Genomic DNA, 22,930 nt, shown 5'->3' with positions numbered 1-22,930 from the left:
GCGGGAGAATGTGGAAGTTTTGTCGAACATATGCAACTCGACAAGCATCCTATTTTTAAGTGGAGAGGCATACAGCGAATGCGTTTATATACAAACTAAAATCCATAAAGTGTTTTTAATTTTTTTATGTCCGTTACAGTATATCCAAACCACAAATTATATGCGTCAACACTTCTGGACAATCCTCTGATCTGCCGTAGAAAAGGTTAGAGGTAGAAAAATAAGAAAATTCGAAAATTTCTTTATTTCAGAAATGCTCATAAATAAGAAAATGTGGTGCTACAGCACGTTTCATGGCATTAGTTGGGGTTATTAAATATTCAATAGTTAGAGACGAAAAGAGAGAATAACTCTGGCAGCGTTTTACAGCTAGGATAAACCGAATCACATAAAATGCTAAGTTTAAAAAAAGAATTAAAAATAGGGAAAAAAACTGAAAACAGCGAAATAATCTCCCATTGAGCTCCTACGAATAGAAGGCCAAGGCAGGAGTTAAGCCAGATAAGCACGAAAGAAAATAAAAAATCGGAAAGCTATAGGGAGAGGGAAAAAAAGTACATTAAGATAATACTATAAGCTGGAAGAAGACGTGACACAGCAAGATTAAAAGAAACTTTTCCCAACATTAAAAACAATTTCAGAAAAAAAAAAAAAAATTTTTAGTTGTAGCAAGCAACAGACGATAAACAGTAAACCCGTGATGGGTGATCCGCGTGTAAAAACAGCGATAAGGCTGACGAAATGCAATAATCCCTTTAATCCCATAAGGCCTGATATACAATGCAAATAGATCCAGTAGCTAATTTATTGTAAACACAACTTAAGAAGTCAAATCTCCGTAAGCACGCAACAAAAACACCCCCCAAAGATCAAAGAAAAGTACCGCAGAAACCGCTGATTTTAGTACTATCTTTCTATCTTCATTAATATAACATAAGACTAAGACTTTTCTTCGTATTTATTTTGCAAGCAGCCGTCATGTGTGGTGTGTAATGGAGATTTTTCATTAAATAAGTTGTCTATTTTGAATTAAACAAAAATAATGTAGGCGTCGATCGCATGAAAAAAGCTAGGCAGAGTAAAATATTCAACACTAGAGACTGTCAATAGTGAACGCATGCTAAACTCCGATTATTTAAATCGAAACCTTTGAAAGTAAAGCGAACTAAAAATTGTAATTAAGTGTTGGGAATATGTATTCGATCGCTGTCTAGATTGTATGAAAGAAGCTGTCAGAGCTGTTCAAATAACGCATTCTAATTCATTCTAAGTCTGTTTATCTAAGTCGAATGACAGGACGGTATTTTTTAATCTCTTTCCCAGAGAATAGCAGACGAAAAAGCCATAATATTACAAGAGAAAAAAAAATCATTTATCTTTTTTTTTTTTTTCAATTAAGAATGAAATTAACAATAATTGTATCAAATCAAAATTGCCATTTCATAGCAAATTCTGTCAATTAGATTTACGGACAAAAAAATGAGACATTAACAAGTAAAAATTAAAATTACTGGTTTGAAAACAAAAATATCAAAGAAAAACGCTCCACAGCAAACGAAAACTGTTTTGGATATATGAAAGTGATAAATATCGTATTTATCCATTTAATTCTTGTTTTAGTCAAATATTATGTTTTATTTTCGACTGGAAAATCTACTCAGTGTTCCCACCTCGCTCTCGCGACTTCACGTGAAATATTTTTCATCATTATAGACAAGGAATGGTGAATCTGTGGTATTTGCGTGCATTCCAGATGACAGGAACAAAATTTTAAAAAAAGAAAAGAAATTGTTGGCTTGTGAAAATTAATTCTATCGTTAACCAAACAGGTAAAAAAAAGAAGAAAGAGTGATCACCCGATATTATAATTAATATATATACAGTATAAATATTCTACTTCTACTTCAAATATTTGATGGAAAGATTTTTTTTGTTGTTTTGTTGTTGTTGTTAGAAATACGTCAAACTAGCGCCACGCAAACTAAGAACTTTGTGTTTAGACACTCGCTGTGTAAAAAGTTCTTCATTCTTATCCCAAACTATTAAAATGTGTTGCACAATTCAAAAAAATAATAAATAAAGTTTTCGTTCTGTTTTTATTTTTGCGTGGAACGTGTTCCTTACGAGAATATAAAGTCAACCAATGGTTCTTTGGAAATTCGTTTACGCCTTGAAAATAATTTTATAAATATTCAAAAAAAAAAATCTTATAAATCCGCTGTATGGCTTTCGTTCTTCCACATAAGAGGCATACTTTAGTCATCATTTCATTTATTGATCGTGTTCAGACTGGCTACCATTCGGATAACCACACTTAAACAACCCTCGTTTCTAAATGAAGGATAGATAGACAATATCCAAGAACACGTAAATTCGTATTACTAAAGTTTTCAAGCATTTTATACTTTCATCCTGAACATCGCTCCATTCTACACTATGCTTAAGGCCTGAAATGACATTAAAAATAAAATAAAAAAATTATGTGTTGTCTTCTAACAGGATTCTAGAATTGTTTAATTTTGTATCTGTTCCATAATTCATACATTTTTCCTGTTATTCCTTCATTCGAAATTTTCGAATCGAAAATGTACAACTATAGCAATGGAAACAAATTTATTACAATGAAATATTTATAAAGTGAAATACTGTTTCGTCGCGGGTTTTCCGAATTTTGGCCTCCGACAATGGAGCCTTGAAGCGGACTTTTACGCCTCTGGTGTGGAACTGAGAGTTAATTTAGAACAGCGGTGTGAATAATGCATATACTGTGTATTTATATACAAACGACACTACACTGACTCAGATATATGACATCGAAAAAGACCTGGATTCGAATTCTGGGGACGCAAAAATAATTACAAGTGTTTTTTTGAACTGAAGATGACTTATTTGGTTTCATACTATAACAGCAGCATTCTTCAGCTGGGATCTTGGAATTTTTCCTCTTGAAAATCGGACTTTAAGTGACTGAAGACACGCGATCTTCACGGCATATAATTAGATTTATACAAACTAAGTTATTTGTCCGCTCCACAAAACTGACCTAAGACGCAAAGAAAGAGACTTGGAGGGTGGTCTTCATATACTTCTTACCATTGTTGCCGACGTTTATAAACAGGGTGGTAACATATGTAAGAGGTATTTCACAGTATTTGCGAATAGATAAAAGGGATGAAATAAAATGCGAGTGTAAAACCACAGTAGAGAAGCAAAAAACTGATGAAATATAAAGCATCATATCTTACGTCTGTCATAACTTTGTTTCGAAACCGAATTCGGATTAGCCAGGGATAGTTTTTTGAGAAAGTATTCCATAGAGAAAAAATGACTTTAATTTTAATACAGTTTTAAAATGTTTAAAATTATGCATCCATTATGAAAGCATTTTAAAATTAATTCCTTCATCAGGAGATATTAAATTGCTTCAAAATATATAAGGGTTTGCCTTAGTGTTAAATTATATTGTGAAGAATAGTTCCTTACGACTAATTGTAAGAGCACAAAAAGTGCTAAGCATATCTGTAATTTTTTTTTATAAAAGTAAATATTAGTGAAATATTAGATACAGAGAAACGGTTGATTATTCATATAAGATTCATACGAAACTCAAATTAAATTTATAATCAATAAGGGGCGCCAAGGTGCTCATTTATAATACACACACCAGTGGAACACAAGTATGAAAAGTGCAAATACGTACGTAAGAAATTAACTCCACTTAAGTTTCGTCAGAATTCTTATCATTATTATTCATACCATACCATACAATGGAGTCTGCCGAGTTTGATAAGATTTTTCATCTATTCCTTGTAAGAAAGCTTTTTTTTTTTTTTTTTCAAACACGAACTATTGGCGTTCCTAATTATTTTTTTTTTTTTCAATTTTTAAAGTTTATCTTAAAATAATTTAAGTTTGGGCAAAAGAGAAATATTTTATTTATTTTTTTCTTTTATAAGTACGATTACCGTTCGGACAATAAAACCAAAATGGTGCGTGCACAGATATGAGACGAAAAGAACTAATTCTAAAGCCCTACCTTACTTCTGCTCCAATTACAGTAAGCACAGAGTGATCCCCAATTCGTCCGTTTTCCGTATACATTATAGAAATCTGAAGGTGATGAGGAACCTTTGTACATTTCAGTACGAAGCGCTCCGGCCGCTGTTTCCATGGTAATGTTGCATCACTCGCGTCATCAGTGAAATTGACGGAGTCGAGATCGTCCCTGGAAACAGCAATATAAAAACAATTTAATGTGGTAATGCTTGACACGCACGCACGCACGCACGCACGCACACGCACACGCACACACACACACACACACACACACACACTTTACCATTATTACAATAATCCAACTGAAATGAACAGATGAATTTTAATAGGGATAGCACCTTTATGAGACACCCGTCAACCGGCTTTCCACTTATATTTCTAGACATAAAATTCCAAATTTCCTTCAATTTACCACTAGTCGAATGCATTATTAATATCACTTTGAATTTTTTCGCAAATAAAATGAGCCCACTGAAATCAAAATTGCATCACATGAGTATATTCTGGCGTATATATCGTAAATCCCAAATTTCATTAAAGGCAGAATGAGAACTATTGGGATATATACTTTCGACCCATTTTTCCTGTTCGTGTTCCTGTAAATGATTTGACTGAAACAAAATTTGAAATTCAAATTTTTATAAGCGTTCCAAATATCAAATTTGAGTAAACTTCATCCAGTTAGTCTCGGAATAACTTTAGTTGCATTTTGCTAATTGCGACAGTAGATTTTAAATTCTATTGACAATCCAAATGTTATTTTGCATAATATTTTCGAAGTCGGTTATAATAAGCATTGTATTATTATTATTATTATCTGAGACCTCCAGGGAGTCAAGGACTCATCGAGGGAGGCATAAACTACCCAATCCAGTTATCATACCTACCGTTGAATTCATTCACACTAGATGCACTCACTACGCGTAAGGGTAAATTATTCCACTCACTCACTGCTCTCTGGGAGAAAAACCTAGCTCTCATCCATTTCTTGACTGCGAAGAACAAACTCAACTTCATTGATGCCTCCAGTGTTCTTTCCCCACCTTCCATATAACGAAAAATTTCATCAGTTGAAATCCTATAACACCCATTCAAAATTTTATAGACTTCTCTCATATCACCCCTCTTTCTCCTGTTAACTAGAGTCTGTAATCCACAAACTCGCAATCTGTCCTCATAATCTAAGTCGCATAATCCGGACATAATCTTCGTGACCCTTCTTTGCACCCTTTCCACAGCTTCTTTATCCCTTTGGAACCTGGGAGACCAAATCTGTGCACAATAATCCAGGTGTGGTCTTATCAGTCTTATAGAGGCAAAATCACTTCCTTATCCTTATATGTTAAGGTTCGTTTCACCATTGTCATTATCCTCTGAGTTGCATTTCAACTTTTGCTATGGAAATTTGAACTTCAAATTCCTGTCTACCTTATGCCAAAATCTCTAGCCTGATCAGTTTCTTGTAGCATAACCCCGCTAATATACTATGTCACTGGAAATCTCAACACGCCAAAGTGCATAGCTTTATACTTACTAACATTAAACTGAGAGTAATTTTCGTTTAACCAAATTTCCAGTCTATTCAAATCATTTTGTAATTGCTGAATATCAGTAGCATCCCTGATTGCCCTGCCTATCTTAGCATCATTGGCGAACAATTGCACATCTGATGTTAGATAGACCCTAACCGATGTCATTAATGTATAGATCAAACAACAATGGCCCAAGGACAGATCCCTGAGACACACACCACTGGTCACCTTAAATCTGGCATATTCACACTCACTGTATACCAATTTTTGATATCTGTCTGTCAACCATTCCCTGATCAAAGTCAAGAGTTTACATTCCAGCCCCATATTCTCCAGTTTATGCAACAGCCTTTCGTGTGGCATCCTATCAAATGCCTTAGAAAAATCCATCATTATCGTAGTCTATCCATTCCCTTTATACAACTCGGCCGTAACATTGTTATAAAATATGAGCAAATTGCTAAAACAAAATACAACATATATGAAAAGGAAATCTTTTTTGTTCTTAATAAAAGCAACAAAAATATTGATTTAAATCCGTACATAAAATAATGATAACTGCACAAAAAAAGTTATTTATTTTTTACCTCAGTATAGGAACGAAATCATCCAAATTCAGTGGATCTGGGTCTCCTCCCACACTTACATAATTAACCGATACCAAAGATGATAACAGCGACCAAGTCTGGGATCTGAAATGAGAGAAAAAGATTATAAAATAAGACAAAAAAAAAAAAAAAAAAGAAAAGAAAGCTATACAAACTCCACAGTAGGCTTTTACAAATATCCATGTCTTAAGCAAGATTCGAATCCACTGCCTTTGTGGTAAACAACAGCTACAGAAGGAGGCTCTACGATCATAAATCCATTTCGACGATTTATGATCGACGATTTACGATCATAAATCCGATCATAAATCCATATATATATATATATATATATATATAGAGAGAGAGAGAGAGAGAGAGAGAGAATAGCAAGATTAATGCTAGTTTATGAAAGAGGTAATTGAGTCCACATTGCCAGCATATTATGTTTATTAACTGAGTGTTCTCTGGCTAATTCAGCTTCAGCCGAATGGCTCGTAGAATTCTAGATGGTAGAGTTTTTCCGAACAAAGGAAAAATGTTACATTGTCTTTGCAACATTTTTATTTTATTTTTTATTTTTAACAATACGCACCGAGAAGAGAACAGTGAGTACTTGTAGGTATTATACAAATTCAGAACAAATGTGAGTATAGTGTTCATATTAATCAATGATTTAAATAAGTTAAAATAAATTTTGCTCGAATGAATAGAGCTGCTTGAATCACAGTTTCCAGTTCTTGTTGGAGAGAAACCTTCGGAGGTACAAATTTGGTGCGCTCTAGACGCTAAAGATTTTACAACGTTATACTTTTGAGATGGATGGTGAGCAGATGCAATGCACATGCTCACCATCCACCACACTTTCATGGAAAGTGCAGAACCTCTACTTCGACCGATCTTAATCATCATGATTGCCTATCTATATCTCAAGTTTGTGACATTATCCTGAACTGTATAAAATATATATATTTTGTTATTTTATTTTTATTTTCCTTTTATTTATTATCTTTATATTTTATTTATTATCTTTATACTGTTTTTATTTTTGAATAGCTCAGCAGCGTTTTTATCCTAACAGGCGCTTGCACGCATAGGGGGATTCTAAACTAACGCATGCGCTCTATTGTTTCTTTTGCTCAGATTTCATTACTGTTGTTTTTCACTTGCACTGATGATATCTTTAAGTAAATAAGACGAAATATTTGTATAATAAATAATTTTTACTATGGTATACGTGTGATTTCATAAGTATACATGAATAAAAATCAAAATGTGGACCACACCAAACTTCAAAAATATACCAATCGTCAACATTAAATGATCAAGCTAATCCAGCATATATTTTCCCAACAACTTCAAGAGGATTTTTAGCCAAATAATAATTCCATCTCCGCTCCTTGGTGGGCATGTATCGGCGAAGACTACTGGTTGGAAAGATCTAGGTTCAAATTCCGCATAGGATGCGAACCTTTAATAAGGACTTGGTCATCTTTATCGCTAACTACCATAAACCTACTAAATCAAACTATCATCTTATGGTATGGCCTTAGCTCTTTGTGAGACTATATAGTTAGTTTCATCACCAAGGCCAGAGTACTCCAAGATTCTGTACTTTCATCTAAGTTCTTCCTCCTCCTCCTGCTACTCATTTTTGATGCAACCTACTAAAATGTAGTTCTCTTATTTCTCTAGACTCATTTTACTAATCCTTGTCTCTGATAATAACCAGCTCTCAAGAGAAAATCCGATTTTTCTCCTTAAGCTGGCTTTTTTGGAACAAACGTAGTCTTCTAAGTCTCCACAAAAAGTGTTTTTTTCCAATAGCAGCCATCATTATTCCTCCACATTCTTTTAAACCTGCAAGAACACCATCAGCTGCTAGCCAATGTTCATTTACTGTCCAGCTTCAAACACCGAACTAACTTCTCTTCTTCCATTCCCTTGACCTCTGCTATTTGGAACCGCCTTCTAGAAGTGGTTCCGCAAAGACTACAACCTCAGTTGTTCAAGAGACACACATCAACGGGTTTTTACTTTTTCCTGAACCTCTTGCCTACAGATAATGATGATGGGTTCTGGGTTATGCAGCCTCCCTTGTTAGAGGTTGATCATTAAAAATTAAAACAACAACAATAACAAAGCACGCGAATTCTTCTTATTATATTCTACAAGAAAAAAAGGTTATAGTTTTCCAGTCTCATAATCCCATCTGCACGTAGACATCAGCACTAAATTATCCGAGAACAACCTCGCGTTTTACTTTTATTATTATTTTTTAATCTTAAAAACGTAGGTAACATCCTAATTATAAATTCTTTATGTCATAAAACTGAATAATAAAATTGCTCAAATTTACTTTTTGGTCCTCTGACTCTGCTAGAAAAATTGATGATGTGGAACTCTCACTTTTCTATCCATCCAATAATAAATTCATAATAAAGCTTTTTTTTTTTAAAGTTATCCTTTGAGGTAGGCGTTTCCGAGCCATTTTACAGCAAACCAAAAGGTCAAAGTTAAGGCAAAGAAACGTGACATCCCTCGGAGAAAAGAAACACATACATATACACAAACGCCGTGGCGCAGTAAAAGGCTAGTTCGAAGTGAAGTCCCAAAAGACAAATCCCATCGAAATATAATGATAAAACTTGGACGGTCTAGAATCGCGAAGGTTTATCAAACACAGTGTACTCCTGACTTTATAAGGGAAGCAATGTGCGCGCGCGCATACACATTCGCCACGTTCTTGCTATAAACATGAGAAATATCTCCAAACAACATTCATCATCCTCTCTAACAAAATAAGGTCAATATTTTATTGAATTTACGTCGAATTTTTATCGCATCCCAAAGTTCATTTACTCATGGCTCCATCTGTCTTTCTACAAGTAAAGTCGCGCGTGTATTTACTGGTAATACTCTCGTCCCCCAAAGGAGCTGTTAAAAGCGGAGAATGTACTACCAACCTATAAACTGTCACAACTAATTTAGAAAGATATACAACCTCTCCTTTAAATAATTGGCCATTACTTCAATATTTCCCAATGTTTGTACCGAAAGAATAAGACCGAAGAACTGGCAGTAAACGAATAAGTCTCTCGAAGGTAGGATTAAACAGAAAATTGAAAATGTCGGGAACTCGAGGGAACAAAAACATAACTAAATTAAGTCAATATATCAGACTTTGAAATATGGAATGACTTGAAGAAAACATGACTGGGCAATAAGCAAAGCGATTAAAAGCACAGACGAATATAAAGAAGGAATCTCCAAACTTAATGAGCACAGTTAATTTTCCCAATACTTTCAGTTGAATATTTAAGTGAACGTAATGGAAACTGCTTTTTATATTTCTTTCCTTCATAATTATACACAGAAGAAATGAAAAGAAGAAAAAAACGAGAGAAAAAAACGAATCAATTGTTATCAACTAGAATGCCAAATTATCATTCTGATAAATCACCAGACTGGCGTGCTAGTGACGAAAACCATATTTCTCGGTTTAATATTATGGATTCGATCCGTTAAAAATATATTAGAAGACGTCTTTTCTTTTCAGGAAGTTCAGAAGAGTTCGGGCCATTCTAAGCTTTATGGTCATTTAACAATGCTGAGACTACATGAAAATTTCAATAAAAGCGTACCTGATGGATCGAACGAATTTTTGGTGCCATGAGTGGTACCGGAAAAAAAAAAAAAACAGTAATAGCTCCAATGTTAATTCACAACGATCCATAAATCGCTAATTTAATTTAATTTTTTCATCATTTTTAATTAATTCAACATTCAGCAACAATGTCTTGTCAAGCGCGCGCGCGCACACACACACACACACAAAGCGTCAGAATAACTACTTTTATAACACCCACCTTCCATATGCAATGCCTGGTTACATCATTGCATTGATAGATAACAAATTTCATATAAATGCAAGTTTTGTATTATTACTAGGAAATCACTGTGTATAACTGTTTTATTTTAATGTTGATGGTTCTGAACAAGTTGGAATACCTTTCATAATTTCTCTACATTTTTATCAGCAAATTCAGACAGCCGTCTGATAAATATAGGTAACTAATTTCGCAATTCATAGGTTTTGAGCCTGCAATAATAACCCAAAAAACATGAGATCTGTCTTATAAGTGACCGATCAAATTCATTCTACTAACTATAAAGTAGATAAAGGGTCACTAATTAATATTTCATGCGAACTCGATTAGAAAAAAAAAAAAAGAGTAAAAAAAATGACTAAAGACGCAATCATAAAATCGTACGTTTCGTAGTAACATTCTTGTAAAGTAAGCACAAACCATTATGACAATAACTGTACAGTTCATATATATAGTTTTGTTTAATATTTGGAAGTTAGAATGGCCGAATTGAAAACGAAATTGTAATCACTCTCCAAATTGTAATAGAAACCTTAAACACCAAATTTCATCCAACCAGAAAGGAAATGTTTTCATTTTGCTTGCTTTTATCCATGAAACGGTCCAGTTATTAAGGAAAACGAAAAGATATGCTAATTACAATCTTAAATGCTCAAATTATATGACATCGGCTACTTCTTATAATTGATTACATATAATTCAGTTTGAACTATTCATTCGAATTTTTGAATGTCAATATTTTCGTTATTTTCGAGATGACGGTAATAAATGTAACAATTTACGTTCTTTAAAGAGTTCTATCAAATAGTAAGCACTTTTGTAAAAATCCAAGTGTGTCAAAAGTTAGAGGTCGATTCATGAAACTTCGATCCGTCCTTTTGCTGCCACACTCTACATATATAATTTTGTTCTACCCAATTTTGTCAAGGACTAAAACCACAATTGAAATAACGACAAAACTTAGAAGAGATCGTAAACATAAATTTTAATTAACTTTTTTTTTCAGCCAGTGCGAAATGATTAGTATCATTTCGAATTGTTCGTCTAAATTTTACTAATCTACTTTCAGATAGATCTTTGATTCAACGGAAAGCAGAACGAACTCCGTGGACACTTTGACATTTTGGACGTAATCTGATGTACGTCACAAATACCAAAGTTTTATTAAATTTATTCTAGCCAGATCCGAATTTTGATTTGTATACATTCACGATATTTTGTACCATCCCCCCCCCCCCTGCAAATTGTCCCGTAGAAACAAAAACCAAGGCACGACAAAAAAACGTAGATTACTAAGATCCTGAAATGTTAGCAGAAAATAAATAAAACAAAGACATGTTTTTTTATGTGCATATGAATCATTAAATCGGAAAAATAGCAACTTTTCTGGCATTAATATTCTCATGTGGATACACGCATAAAAACTTGTATATATTTTATGAATTCAACAACTGGCTCAAATATGAACACGCGAATCGACTTTTGAATGTCGCACATCAAAACAAAAAAAAATGCAACTGAACTAATTACCTTTACGAGCCAATTATTGAATCAGGTTTAAATCGCCTAATTCATAAATCTGTAGAGAGGCAGAAGCAAGTTTTAGCCACTCTACCATAAAGTTTCGAAATTTTAACTTGATTTTTTTTTAAAAGCCAAAATATTTTAAAACAAAAACAAGTTGCTGGATGATTCCTTACTCGACTGTTCCAGAAATTTCTCCTACGTAACGCAAATTTGATCGTGTAACAAAAATCATCTTAGCATGTTTTTTCGTTTATAAATTATTTTGATAAATCAAACTTAAAAAAAAAAAAAAACTTGGGTCGGCTGATAGAAGCTAATTTTTTAATTTATATTTAGCGAGAGAACACAACTAAATTGAACGAATAGCCATAAAGTGCATCTTCTTACAAGGCGAAGTAATTGTGACTAACCATCATAACGTAATTCCACCTAACCATCCATTCAATTTGTCCAAGACGATTTAGTCTCTTTTTTAAGGATTTTAGACAATAAATGCAACCGGCTTGAAATGCCTTTGCTGCATCCTCTAAGAGTGAGTGTTTTTTTTTTTTTTTCGTCTGTAGATATATGTTTGTGTGTGTGCGTGCCCACGGGCCACTTTGCCTGTTTTTTAGAGAAGAGAAAACACAAGTTTTCAGGGGACAAAATTCTCCATCTCTCTATGACGCCTGCTTATTTACATTTTAAATGAAAATGTCTTGGTGAAGGGTAGTTAGCGTCATTTGTTTTTGCAATCAAACAGCTTCCTTGGAATCACCCGAACTATGAAGATTCAATTATGATTGTCATTTTAAATATTTTTATTTATATTTTTGTTCTTGTTTAACTTATAAATCTCAATTTTGCTTCGGTTTTGCGCCCCATTAAGTTAATAGGGTGCATAATAACGGAGATACTGACATTATGCCTGTTAGCCTGATAATGACAATACAAATAGGTATATTCGACAATGAGGAAACTAAATAAGTATCCGAGAAAAATAAAAAAATAAAATACTAATATTGTATTGTATGTCGATCAAAGAAATCGGTGAAATTAATTGTAGGTAATTGTACAATGGAGATTCGAATGGAGAGGGAGAGAGAGGTCAAAACGTTTCTCGCTTCTTACTTCTCTAAGAATAGCATTCTTAATAACTAAACAGCGATAACAACAAAAAAAAAAAAAAAAACTCCTCCCAACAAGTGACTTCTGCATTCACAACATATGCGATCACAAGGAACAAGAGATGAGTAATGAAAATACTGTGCACGTGCGTTCACAGCTCATCCTTCGATGATGATAGTTTTCGTAATCCTTGTAAAGTTCTGGAGGTGTGACACTGCTGTCCTACATTCGTCAACAATAATCACGTGATCTCCAGTAAGCATGACCTCCAGTAAAGCTTTCCATCTACTTAAGTGTATTAAAACTGAAGGTAGATATTGTCATCGCTTATATAACACCAAAGAAACCGCGTTATGAAATTAAATGAATTTGAAGAATTATTTTTCATCATTTAACCAGCCTTTAATAATACGCAATTAGCTGCAATTTGTCAGCCTTTGTGCTCTTCTAACCAACGCGCGTCATCGCAAACACAAGAACAGAGTGTTGTCCTTTGTACTATGGAATAAATGCATGCTCGTCGTAGGCCACGACAATTTTCTCCCTGTTCACGTTCATTATGGAAGAAAAGAGAAGCGGCTTCCAAAATATAACGACATTAGCAACTACAGAATCGAGTGGAACTGGGCTGCAACGTTAATGCACCTGGTCGCCTTGACAACTAATCAACTCACAACTTCGTTAAGGGATCCACAACGCCGGGAAAGTGAACACAAGAACACAGCATCCCTTCACTAGTGTAGCTAATTTATTATGTTATTATCACGTAGTCTTTGACGTGTGTGTGGCCTAAAACATATTTCCTGTTTATTTATCTTAAAAATTTCAATATGGCGTCTTTAAACATGAAAAGATCGTGTGTTTACAATAATGAAAACTAAATAGTGATTTCCCTTCTTTAGGAATATAATATGTACGAATTAATCTGAGCTCTATCCAATGACATAATACTGCCAGAGGAAAATGGTCTATCACTTGATGGAGTGATGATCTATTGCTGTACACAGAAGAGGAATCACAAGCACTTGTGTGACTAGTAACGAGACGCATGAACAGACTTGAACCAAAGGGTGATTTCCATCAAATAGTTACATGCTATAAAATTACATCAGCTTATTGGATTACTGAAGCATCAATGTTGGATATCGTAACTGATGCATGAATCCCTAACAAACGAGGAGCAAACACAACGACCAAATCATTCTGACATTGACATATCTGCACTAAACAGAATTATACGAAAGGGGAACCATGATTATCTGTAAATTCCATCATCTACAACTCATAATGCTACTAATCATTAAACTAAGAAAGTGGATTTATTATGTGTATACAGTATATGCTATGTTGCCAATACAATTCATGATCATTTGTAACTAATGTCTCAACAAGATGAGAAAAAATTCGGAAGTCTATCAAAAAATAAAGAAAAACGCCAGAAATTGATTAGACAAATGCTGAAACGAGCATTTGTCACACATCATCCTACCAAAAAAATCAGGTTATACCTCAAATTGCAGAGAATTGGGATGTGACTATGCAAATTTTTAGCTTATCAAGATCAATGATTCGCTTTACGAAGTTATTTTAATCATATAAACTGTACAATGAGTATGAAAAAAACTTAACAGTGATTCACAGTAGATGGCGCTGACAATGAGTCCACAATATGAAAATTCTGACCGATAGCAGTGAAAAAAGCGAGAGGATCACGGCAGGAGGATTTAATCGCTTTTTCAACGAATCAACGAATACATATCGTCGATTGGTATCGGCCAATACAATACGAATCTGTCCTGGGAAGCGAGTTATGAGATAAACATTTCCAGTCTGATGAATGTGTAAGGGTCACTGGAGACGCTTTTTCATTTGTGTGTGTTGTCTCAACAATGAAATCAAGTCTGGAAGGCGACAGTGTAAAGATATGGGGTCGCCGCTTCTCGTGTTATTAATTTAGGTACACTAGTCATGGCGCAACTATTACTTTCAACAATGATGTTCTGGACAACAATGAATGTCCAGGTTAACGAGTGTGGAAGTGTGGAGTAAATGAGTATAGGATATTGTGTCAATTTTATGATAAAATGTATTGGCTATACATCTTCAAACATGAAAACGTTCCATGTAATAATTATAAACATGTGGTTTGAAAAGTTGGATTGTTCGGAATTATAACCAAAGCAGCTAAGGCTATTAAGCCAATGCATTATGTCTGTTAATTACGTGTATTCTTATGGCCGGTTTGCTGTGTTTTTTTCGGGATGAAAAAACACCCGCGTTTCCGGGAGAAAAAAAATTCCACCTTCATATGAGACCGGCTAACTCGCTTTTAAATGGGGAAACAAACAAACAACAACAACAACAACAAAACAATAAAGGTCCTTCTCCTGATTCAAAGGTAGTTCTTTCCAACAAGGGAATAGTCGTTATTGACTGAACTATGGAGGTCTGAAGATAAAGATAATTACCTCGGAACCTTGCAGTGGCCCAAACAGAACTCAACTACAAAGAACACGTAGGGAATGACCTGGAATAATTTAAAGGAGAAAAGAGCATAATAGCAAGCCTTCCATGATGAAATTAAATCCCACGGCAGTAAACACGTTATTACTTTCTGTCAATAAAGATTTGTTTACAGTGCACGTTCTCACAACTATTTTTGTAGGATAGTATATATACTAAACTATGTATAGTATATATAGTGTATATAACATTCTTAAAGGCTGGATAATCATAACTCACCTAAGTTCTGTGCAGTTTTCGAAGTCTTCGGAACGGAGATGGATTAAACAACCAGTTAGAATGTTTTCTCCGAAGATTACTGGGACGGTTGCAGCTGTGTAACATGTATCGCCGACACCTGAAAAAAAAAAAAAAAAAAAAGTGTTGAAGTCAGTCAATCAATCACACACACACACACACACACAAACTTCACTTTTCATTTGATGTATTGATGAAGATTTACTTAGTGATGACGAACTTTTAAAATAAGACAGCATTTCCCGGTTAAAATGAACCACCAACTCCAAGTTTTGTGTACTTATTTTAACTTATACATCAATACAATTCCTTTAATTATTAAATTAAAAAAAAATATTAGTTATTTTCGTTTTTCAGTTTAGGATTTAATAAATAAGGAAAACATTAGCTCAATATGCAGAAAATTGGATATACATATATTGATTTTTTTAGTACAGTTCAGAAACGATGGAATTCTGTCGAATTTCTTTTTAATCAATATTAAAATAGAAATTGCAGGCTCAGAAATATGGATTTTATGCTATTTTTAGATTCGTTTCGCAAAATGCGTAAGCGTATCTGTATAAAAAGGAGTCCCTTAAAGCAAAGTATGACAACTTTTACATATCAAATTCCTCCTTTTAATAATAATAATAATAATATTTAAACACTCCTCCTATTAGTAAACGCAAGTAAAAACTAAAATTCTCTTTCACTACGCGTTATTCCCGTTTCATATGCAGGGTCCGCGTGTTACTTAGATGCGACTTCTTGTTAGTACCACTCCCAATCCACATATCGCCTAGTCTGCCACTGGGGGGGGGGGGGGGGGAGTTATATTTTTGACTGTAGAGGCGTATGTTCACGGGGCCGGTTTGCCTGCTTGCGGGATGAAAAATGCCAGATAAACTGGCGGAAAAACACTACTGCCAGCGCCCAAGACCGGCTAACTTGGCTATGCCCGAGGAAGATGCTCAAATTCCTTACGCAAAGCCACTAGGCTAACTGCGTGGACCAGTGAAAACTAAAATACAATGTTTAAATCAATTAATAAGGTACTGAACACGAAGCAAGTACAGCTGAGTTGGTTGGAATTGCGGTTGAAGCCATTAAGTCTACGAGGCCATTGTACTACGTTAACTAAGGTGTCAGCAAGTTTGCGAGAATGAAAATTTTCAATTTCTGGCAAGCAAATTTTTATTACCGTATTTAATCGAATATAACTCGCACTTTTTCTCCAAAAATGAAAGCTAAAAAATCGTGGTGCAAGATATATGAAAGATTTTCGGAAACTAAAGTTTTTTCAGGAAAAAACGAAATTGACGTTTATAATTACATCCTCAGTATTCATTATAATTTATAATTGCTCACATTTTTTATAAAATGAATGAATTTAATTTTTAATTATCAATGTTATTAACGCGATCGGCCGCTCACCTTCATCACGCGATATATTTGAATCTTTTAGCGACAATGCTTCCGTAATTAAATTAATTATTTCTGGCGAAATCATGCCCAAGCTCTCAAAGTCCGGTTGCACAACAGTTCTAATGATCGTCTCTTAATCTTAATCCATCCCCACGCAATCCAAGATCGAGAAGAAGTCAATGCCTTCACGCTTCCATCTCAATGCATATGCCTGGTGCGGTATTAACGCAAGATTGTGCGAGAGTCAACGACAAAGGCAAGCCGACAATTATTGAGTTGAAATGCTAATTCTCTTCAACCGAATTCCAAAATATCTGAAACTGCATAACAACATTCACTATCTATTTCTTAAAGTTTTAAACTTTTTTCGTGTGTGTGTGAACTATATGCGAAACTTTTTAATTACTTTTTTCGTAAAGTAAAATCAGGAACCCGAGGGCGAGTTATATTCGAGTAAATAAGGCATCTCCATATGAACCACCCGATTCATTGACCTTCAATTAAATCTAATACTTATAAAGATCCCTTGTGTCAACAGTCTAATCGGATTAATTTCCGTTATTTTCACTTTAATTCCACACACCAGTTGAGCTCTCTGCAGAGATAAAACAACTATTTCCTTCTTCTTCAGTACGCTATTTTTCTGCGATTGACCTATCCATCCAGACTGACTCGTTACTAACCCTTGACTTAGATCAACTCCTTCCTAATAATTCTGGCAAATAGTATACACATCACAAATATCACATAAAATAGCATGTTCATAAAAATCACATATCCATAACCATCCTAAACCTTACTGGCTAACAGTAATCCTACTTTAATACTTTACGGAGTTTACTACACCCTTGTAATCATAAACCCTGTTGCGCCCAACCGAGAAAGGAAGGCTGGTTATGTAACAGATGACGAGTCTGATCGATGACAGCGACAGCAGCGAATGACGGCATTCTAGACAGTAACAAAACTGCCGGAAATGAGAAGTGGGGGTCGCAGCTTCTGCGGCTTACCGAAAGCCTTTAAAGCTTTGTTCGAGCAAGACCAGCTTCTAATTAATGGTCTAGCGGTCACAGATGGTTTGCAAGAGGGATGTTAATGATAGCCAACGGCCACATGCCATGCGCAGCTGTCAGTCCCCGGAACGTGCCCTGATAGTAATGAGGGTCAACCCGGAGGATGTTACATCATCGTCTTGTTATTCTTGAGTTCTGGACTCCAAGTGCTTGTGAAATATAAAACTATTTTAATTAATAGCCCAAATGATGCCGATCAACGGAGCGTATTACAAAACCGGCGACTATTATTTGACTCGTGTTGTTGTCGATGATCTGGTGGGTGTGTATGTGGCATCCCTCTCTCCCTCCCTCTTGGTATTCTTTATCACCTTTAACTCAAGCGGGTCAAATGTCAGATGCGTCTGTGCTAACTATAAGCAAACATTAATCACTACAATTCGGTCCCATCAAGATTCCCTAACAATCTCCTCAGCATCAAGAAACTAATGATTATGTGATTAAATAATATCAATAAAGGATGAATTAATCTTTGCTCATTATTGTTTAACGAGTTCATTATGATTTCGGGTTGTCTTTTGTCTAGGGGTGTTATTAAGTGTAATGAGAGTTATGAAAGACAGTTGATTCATAATGCGTAACAGCAATCACCTGTATCAATGTCAAAAATTGATCTTAAAAAATATAATGACATAAAATTAGGAAATCTAAGCTCTGCTAGCAAAATAATACGCTATATTGTTAAAAGTTTTTTTTTTTTTTTTGGATGTTCTGAAAAGTCACTTTTGAACGCTCCTAGTGCAGTAAACTCCGAGGCAGATTATAATAACTTGGACAACTACAGCTCGACACGCACACAGATTTCTAAGGGAAACCTAATCATAGTTACATACTACAAATCGACGATGAACACAGAAGAATATTATGCTGCCAATGCATCCGTTCTATATATTTGCACACTATGTTTTCAAAAGTAATGGGAGTCCGATGTTCAAATATAGGCAAAAGGGCTGACGTAGGAGGAGGGGTATTGCACTAGTATAAACATCACTGCATAATGCATTTCAGTCATTTCATTAAAATGACTGTGCAATCAAATGACAGGAAGAGTGCTTCGGAGTTCGAAGATGGTTAGACGTTACCTTTCAGGCTGAATTCAGTGGATTAAAGAAGCGCGCTCAACTTCCAAATTCTCAGACTAGTGTATGCGACATCGTGCCTGAGAGAAACGCCATTTTAGTGCCGAACGAAAAAAAAAAAAAAAAAACAGAACTGGTGAACAGAATATGTCAGAAAGAATGCTTGTAGATGGTAGATGCTGTCAACCAAAATTCTATCACATAAAACCGTATCAACATTAAGAATGTCCAGAAGCGTAGAGGAGAGAAGTTCAATATACACATCGTAACAAGGCATTCTATTCAGAGTGATTTTATGGCCCAGTTGCCAACCACATACAATTATCATAAACTTTAATATTTAGAGAGAGAGAGAGAGATTGGTTAAAGAGATCCAACCACTCCTTCCAAGTTGAACTTGGCACCAATGGAATCATTCTAACCGCAACCAACGATGAGATATCCGATGATGATGTGTTCGGTTGTATCTGGCTATTGACAAGCGAATGTTTGAATAGAAATGCTTTGTCCTCATTACGAAGTGAAGCAAATTACAAGTATATCAGTGCTGAATATGCGGAAGATGCTATTCATGGTATGGTATGGTATTGGATATTTGTAATTTTATTGCGATGCAAGATCATACTTTGAAAGGTATGAAGACAGTTTGAAGTTACAGGGCGATAGGGACTTGACAACTCAGTCTCGACCTGCAAGAAATTGTGCATTTGTGGGATTAGTTTGGGAAAGATGTGAAAAACACTCAGGAATGACGTCATCTTTGGCTTAGACACAACAGTCTGAGAAATAGTGAAATATTTCTCCTCAAACAAGCATATTGGTAGATAAAATGTTATGCGAGTATGTTCTATATTTCCAGCAAAAATCTGTATAAGTATTGACGATGGCTTTTCATTGGAAAGACAGGGAGTTCCAATCCCGTCCAGGAAGCGAAGAACATTTATTCGGACTTTTTAATTGAAGATGAGTTAGCCTTCTCATACGAGGGTGGTACGATTTGGAACATGCAAACTGGTGAGAACACACATACACACAGTCACCAGGCAAAATACGCTGGCATCACAGCCTTAGTTCAAAACAACTCTCTACCAACCCTTGAATTTTCTTGTGTGCCAAATATTTTTGGAACCCGAGTGAATATTTTCGCATACGACATTACCCGCTTGGTTTCTAGCAATATCCGCCAGATATTATAATATGATTTAAAAAAAAAAATAAAAAATTCTTCCTTATACATAAAACAAGCGAAAGAGTGGATTAATTTCTGCTTCCTAATTAATACGCTGCTAATTACAGAACCAAATATGAAGTTGAGAGTCATGCAAACAAGTATTTTACGCCCCTATGCGAGAGAAGATATAATTAACGGTCGAAACACTGAAATTCATTAAAGGAACACGAGGAAGGGGCCGCATTTCGCCGGCGAAGGAAACACGAGACAGGTGCTTGCTTAAATTCCTTATACATTGCTTTAACTGGAAAGAAGAAGAAAACAGAAGAGAGCGTTAATTGTACGGCTGCACTGCATGCGAGCTCGTTACCTCGGATCAGCATCTCACATTCCCACGAACCGCAAGAGCAGCAATGATTAAGGGAACAAAAAGATGGAAACAAAGGAATCGAAACGGTGCATAAACAAGAAACAGAATACTGTAGTGGAAGGAGGGTGGCTAAATTTAAATGTTGAGGTAGATTAAAGTAGATACTGATGTCATTGTATTTGTTACACAAACTACGTTTACTTCAGAACCCGAAACGAGATGCTACGGTTAAGACTTGAAGAATTTCGTTCGCCCTGGTTCTTGATGCTTCTAAGTTAGCAGTGGTGGTTATTTAACTAGGATTATATCCAGACAGTTAAGCCTAGAAAGGCTTGTTTCAACCAAAGGGCACATGTCTTCGAACCGCGCTACATCAACAACAGATACATTGCTACAAAAAAAGAGAAAAAGAATATAAGATATAGTTAGATGAGAATTCTGTATAAATTATCTATAAAGTACATACAAAACAGTATTCTAGATAAACCGATCCGTTATCTGCATATTATTGTTTAACAAAACACTCATTAAGGTGTTTCAAAGATCAGGAAAATATTTAGAGCCAAGAGGAAGTGTATTTAATGTTCTGTCAGTTAGAAAGCCCAGCATTCAACAATCTGAGACGAGAGAAATTTTCTAGCCTTTTAAGAAAAACCGAGTACGAAACATATCAACAAATTGAAAGATCATTGAATTCGGTTAGGAATGGGTCTTAAACAGTGTGTGTGTGTGTGCGCGCGCGCGCGCGCGCGGATCCCAGAAACTGACTTAACTGAGCCATTCAGGGCGACTTATTTTAAATAATTAAAAATAAAAATGTTCTGCCGTCATACGAATTTCTAGGTTATGGATCTAAGAGCCGGGTTAGAAATAAAACACTCGATCAAAGACTAGAGACCATAGAAAAATTAGGAGAGTGAACCAATGGCAGAATTATATTAAAAATGAAGATATTAGAAAGGAATTTGACATTATTAGCATTCAAGAATGTGTAAACAGAGCTAATCTAGGGTGGTATGACCAGTCAGATAGAATGGGGAAGGAAAGGTTAGTAAAACAGGTGTTTGATGTCAAGATGGAAGGAAAGAGACCCAGAGGAAGACGAAGATCTAGGTAGATCGATTCAGTCAGAAGTGCTTTAGAAACATGGAATGTTGAATATGGCAATATTGGAGTGCTCACAAGTAAGAGATTAATTTGGAGGAAAATTGTGGATAGGAGATTAATATGTAAACTTATTCATGTAGTGATGTCACAGTAGCTTGAATACCTCTTGAGGGTACACATCAGGAAATTGATGATGATGATAATGACGATAAATAAAATTGAAGTCTCAGAGTTCCTAAGTGCATTTGACTACAACAAAAATATAAATTTATATATTAACCATATATCCTATTTTAATCGAAATATTACAGATTATTTTATAGATCGACGGTTACTGTCGATCTAGTTCTGTTAAGCCTGTATTATTATTTTCGTTTATTGACGAAGATTCTGTAGTCGATTAAAGTGAATCAATATATTCTGCAATCACAACAAGAATGGAAAACAAGAATCATAATTCCGGGTAACAAAAGCCCACTTAATATGGTTGATTAATTTCTGAAACGTTTGAAGAATTTCACTACTATCATACTAGAAGCGATTGAACTTAAGCGATTAAGCTATATAAAATTCTTTCAAGTTTTTTCACAGCACCAGGTTACTAAAGAAAGACAATTATAGGTTCGACCCTTGCCGGTTCCTGAGTTAGTCGATCTTTGGCACGGAGAGAGTTTACCTCCGAAAAATTGGCTTTTTAATCCCGCATCTCACAAAAACTAACATTATACTTATCTATTATAAAGAAATAATACTAATGTCACGATTTAAGATCACAAGATAGCGTTAGCTCCTGTCGTATGCTCTCTCTCCCCCGAAAGCTTTGCTTCACTGATAGTCTGAGCCCGTTATCAGTGAAGGATGAAGATTGGCTGCAAACCTTTCTTAAAAAAGTCAGTGCTATAGAAGCTCGGCCTATTCCCTTTGGGAAAAGGTGTTGTTATATATATATTAAAACAGGCTTCAGAGAGAGGTAAGGGAAATAAAAATAGTTGAAAATGATCAGAAGAAATTTTATGCTTCCGCTTGCTGTCCAGTGAAGGTTGGCTTTAAGATAGACTAACTATACTTGTCTTCAATATGGGCGCTTTATGAAGCATCCAACCGAATTCATAAATTATTTATGAAACGTGCGAAGGCACTTGATAATAAAACTAATAAAATATGCTAATAAAACCTTCTACGTTCGCCTTTTCATTTTTAGTACAGCTAAATTGAAAATTTCATTATCATTTCCTGGATTATTTATTCAAAGCTTTTCAATAAT

General features: G+C 35.0%; 1 protein-coding gene across 2 annotated transcripts in view; it reads right to left on the bottom strand.

Annotated features, from left to right (window-relative positions):
- The window catches only part of tctn (tectonic), a 367,511-nt gene that overhangs the window by 5,060 nt on the left and 339,521 nt on the right, over positions 1-22,930 (bottom strand). For both annotated transcript variants that reach the window (XM_090400596.1, XM_090400595.1), the window contains exons 10-12: positions 15,442-15,559; positions 6,176-6,280; positions 4,037-4,225 (exon numbers count right to left, since the gene is read on the bottom strand). In XM_090400596.1, coding sequence (XP_090256722.1) covers positions 4,037-4,225; positions 6,176-6,280; positions 15,442-15,559 — 412 coding nt within the window. The remainder of the gene's footprint in view (positions 1-4,036; positions 4,226-6,175; positions 6,281-15,441; positions 15,560-22,930) is intronic.

This window comes from Typopeltis vanoorti, chromosome 11 (genome assembly GCF_054136105.1).
Source record: "Typopeltis vanoorti isolate ZY-2024b chromosome 11, IOZ_Tvanoo_1.0, whole genome shotgun sequence".
Classification (NCBI taxonomy): domain Eukaryota; kingdom Metazoa; phylum Arthropoda; class Arachnida; order Uropygi; family Thelyphonidae; genus Typopeltis; species Typopeltis vanoorti.
This window is presented reverse-complemented; position numbering and strand designations above follow the sequence as displayed.